Genomic DNA, 3799 nt, shown 5'->3' on the forward strand with positions numbered 1-3799 from the left:
GTCTGGCTCTGGATCACACCATCATGATTATCTGGGTCATGAAGATCTTTTTTGTGTAGTTCTTCTGTGTATTCTTGCCACCTCTTCTTAATATTTTCTGCTACTGTTAGGTCCATAGCATTTCTGTCCTTTATTGAGCCCATCTTTGCATGAAATGTTCCCTTGGTATCTCTAATTTTCTTGAAGAGCTCTCTAGTCTTTCCCGTTCTATTGTTTTACTCTATTTCTTTGCACTGGTCACTGAGGAAGGCTTTCTTTTTTCACCTTGCTGTTCTTTGGAACTCTGCATTCAAATGGGTATATCTATCCTTTTCTCCTTTGCTTTTCGTTTCTCTTCTTTTCACAGCTATTTGTAAGGCTTCCTCAGACAGCCATTTTGCTTTTTTGCATTTCTTTTTCTTGGGGATGGTCTTGATCCCTGTCTCCTGTACAGTGTCACAAACCTCATTCCATAGTTCATCAGGCACTCTATCAGATCTAGTCCCTTAAATCTACTTCTCACTTCCACTGTACAATTGTAAGGGATTTGATTTAGGTCGTACCTGAATTGTCTAGTGGTTTTCCCCACTTTGTTCATTTTAAGTCTGAATTTGGCAATAAGGAGTTCATGATCTGAGCCACAGTCAGCTCCTGGTCTTGTTAACATAGGAACCTGGAATGTTAGGTCCATGAATCATGCAAATTGGAAGTGGTCAAACAGGAGATGGCAAGAGTAAACGTTGACATTTTAGGAATCAGTGAATTAAAATGGACTGGAATGGGTGAATTTAACTCAGATGACCGTTATATCTACTACTGTGGGCAAGAATCCCTTGTAAGAAAGGGAGTAACCCTCATAGTCAACAAAAGACTCCAAAATGCAGTACCTGGATCAAATCTCAAAAATGACAGAATGCTCTGTTTCCAAGGCAAACCATTCAATATCACAGTAATCCAAGTCTATGCCCTGACCAGTAATGCTGAAGTTGAATTGTTCTATGAAGACCTATAAGACCTTCTAGAACTAACACCCAAAAAAGATGACCTTTTCATTATAGGGGACTGGAGTGCAAAAGTAGGAAGTCAAGAAACACTTGGAGTAACAGGCAAATTTGGCCTTGGACTACAGAATGAAGCAGGGAAAAGGCTAATAGAGTTTTGCCAAGAGAACGCACTGGTCATAGCAAACACCCTCTTCCAACAGCACAAGAGAAAACTCTACACATGGACATCACCAGATGGTCAACACCGAAATCAGGTTGATTATATTCCTTGCAGCCAAAGATGGAGAATGATGATCCAGACCACATTTTAAAAATGTCTAGAGCACATTATATCTCCATCCAGGGATGGGCTCTAGGGCTGCTGTGAATATCATGCAGAGAACAAGGGCGTCTGGTGCTTGCTGGATGGGCTGATGCAGAAGGGACCTGGGGGTCCGCCCAGCACTGGGCGGGGGACAGGCAGGTGTGCAGGGAAGCTGCTGACATGTTCTGGCAGCCCTGGGCTAGGAAGGCAGGGCTGGGGCAAACATGAAGCAGAGAAATGTGGGCCCACGTAGAGGGGTGCTGAGGCCCGGAGGCCTGCCAGTGGGCTCAGGCCTGCACACGGGACCTGGGGGGCTGATCAGACGTGAGCTGAGACCTCTTCCCTGAAGCTGTCCAGGCCTGAAGACTGCAGGATGAGGTGGCTCAGCTCCGGCCAGCCCAATGGCCGTGGCAAGGTGGGATAGGAAAAGGGATAGTTAGAGCCCATGGACTTCACAACTGTGTGAGGGGGGCCTGCATCTTTCCAGCTTCCTTCCTAATTGACCCAGGGGTCCAGGAACCCTCAGGTTCTTCTCAAGCCCGCCACTTCCCCATACCCCCTCAGGGCCCACCAAGGTTACCCTGCGGTGAGGGAGGGGCAGGACTGTGCCTGAACTCAGCCCTTGGCTCCTGCTCAGCCAGGTGCCCTGCCCTGGGTGGCAGGGGACACTGGGACAGAGTCCGGAGGCCTGGGCTCCCAGCTCTCTTGGAGCCTCTCCTCCCCAACCCCAACCACACCCCACAGAGGGGTCTGTCCAATCAGGTATGGAAGGGGCCACCTAAACACTCCCTCTAGAAGGCAAGGCTGCCCTGAGACCTGCCTGGGCGGAGGCGACTGGCTCCCTGGGGTCTGCCCCTTTCCCCAGATTGCCAACTAGGCAGAGATAAGGCCTAGGGGTTCAAAGGCCGGAGTGAGAGCCCGCAGGGAGGGTCAGGGCTGGGAGCCACGCTTCCCCCCACCCCCAAGCCCCTTCCCAGGTGGAGTGCTCAATGCCCAGGGCAGTGGCCTGGCTCCTGTTCCCTTCTGTTTATGTGGCACTTTGGCCATTTCCTGGGGATTTTCCCTGGAGGCCGTAGAGGGAGTGTGACTCAGCACCTTATCTCAGTTCCCTCTGATTCTGTTGTGGAATCTGGAGTCAAAAACACGCCTCGGAGGACACTCAGGACAGTGGAGTACAGTTTACTACGCCAGCAGGTCCAACGGGGATCAGTTCCCAACAAGGATCCTGATGTTTCTGAGAGGCCCCGTTTCATACCCCCCACTATGTGACTGGTTACATGTTAGCAACCTCTTTGTTGCGTGTGATTGAGTTTTACAGCAAGTAGGTGCTGGGAGAACAAACGATGAAGGTTAAAGGGGGAACAATGACTATACATCAGGGGGTGTCTCCGCGGTTAACCTAACAGGCAGCCTGGCCTCCACTAGTCTCCCTTTGTCACGTGTAGGGAGGGAGGCCTCCAGGAGACCTGGTTTTCACTAGCAAAGGTGTCCTCACTCTTGGGCAGGGTTCAGGCCCAGGTCACATCCTGTCTTTAAGATGGATGACAGGCTTCAAGATGCAGTCTCTCCTCTTTCCTCACATGGGCCCCAGCAAGTCCACCCTGAGAATTCCAACACAGCTCAGGATCCACACCCCCACCCCCAGCCAGGGCTCTCTGCAGTGTCTGAGCTGCCTTGAGGGGGAAGATACTGCGGTGGGGGGGAGGGGAGGGGGCAGAGTTGTACTGGAGCTCTCTGGTGGGGTGGGGGACAGCCCCGGTGGTCTCCTGGAACCTCTGCCCCAGATGCCCTTGGCTTGGAGGCAGCCCCTAGCGAGAGGGCCACAGGAAGCAAACCCGGACAGAAACCGAGTTCCCGTAAAACCAAGTTCCTCTGCCAAGTCTACGCTTAACCTCTCTACACAAAATGTTATTCCCTTCTTTGTCCGATACCTGTTCTCAAGATTGAGAAGTTAAAAAAGGAGGGGCAGGGATGGAAAATGAACTGCACCCTGTAGGGCCCTTCCCAGTAAAATCCTTTCCAGGTCCTCCATTTCTCCTTGTAGGAAACAGGCTTCCTTCAGTCCCCTAAAACCTCTCCTGAATTCCAAAGGTCAGGTTCAAATGGTTGCTAATCTGGGAAGGGCAGGACACAGAAACCAAGGAGGGGCGGTTGAGAAACTACAGCCTTGGGGCAGGGTCTCTTGAGCTTTTCCGCCAGGACTAAGGTCCCAGCCTAACAGGTGCCCAGGGCACCACTGCTACCTCTCCACCAACCAATTATGAGAAAGCCCTCTCCCCAAATTCTGCCTATTGCAGACTCCCCCCAAAGCCATCCAGAGATTTAAGGGATTTTGAACATGAGTCACCTGTTCTTGCTTGGCACCACAATAAACCTTTCTCTGCTGCAAGCCTCAACCTCACCATGTGTCGGGCACACAGACCTGCGTTCAGTAACAAGACCTTTGAAGAAGCAGAGGGGTGAGCCAGGCCCATCCACCCAGAGACCCTGGCCTGCCAGAGTCCAGCTCCAG

At 51.4% G+C, this 3799-nt stretch overlaps 1 protein-coding gene across 1 annotated transcript in view; it reads left to right on the forward strand.

Moving 5' to 3' along the window:
* Positions 1-1511: 1511 nt before the first annotated feature.
* Positions 1512-3799, forward strand: part of SLC39A4 (solute carrier family 39 (zinc transporter), member 4) — a gene marked incomplete at its 3' end in the record, with an annotated part of 28392 nt that continues 26104 nt past the window's right edge. The window contains exons 1-2 of the mRNA XM_010837586.1: positions 1512-1611; positions 1852-1873. Coding sequence (XP_010835888.1) covers positions 1512-1611; positions 1852-1873 — 122 coding nt within the window. The remainder of the gene's footprint in view (positions 1612-1851; positions 1874-3799) is intronic.

Source organism: Bison bison, unplaced genomic scaffold (genome assembly GCF_000754665.1).
Source record: "Bison bison bison isolate TAMUID 2011002044 unplaced genomic scaffold, Bison_UMD1.0 scf7180017864078, whole genome shotgun sequence".
Classification (NCBI taxonomy): Eukaryota; Metazoa; Chordata; class Mammalia; order Artiodactyla; family Bovidae; genus Bison; species Bison bison.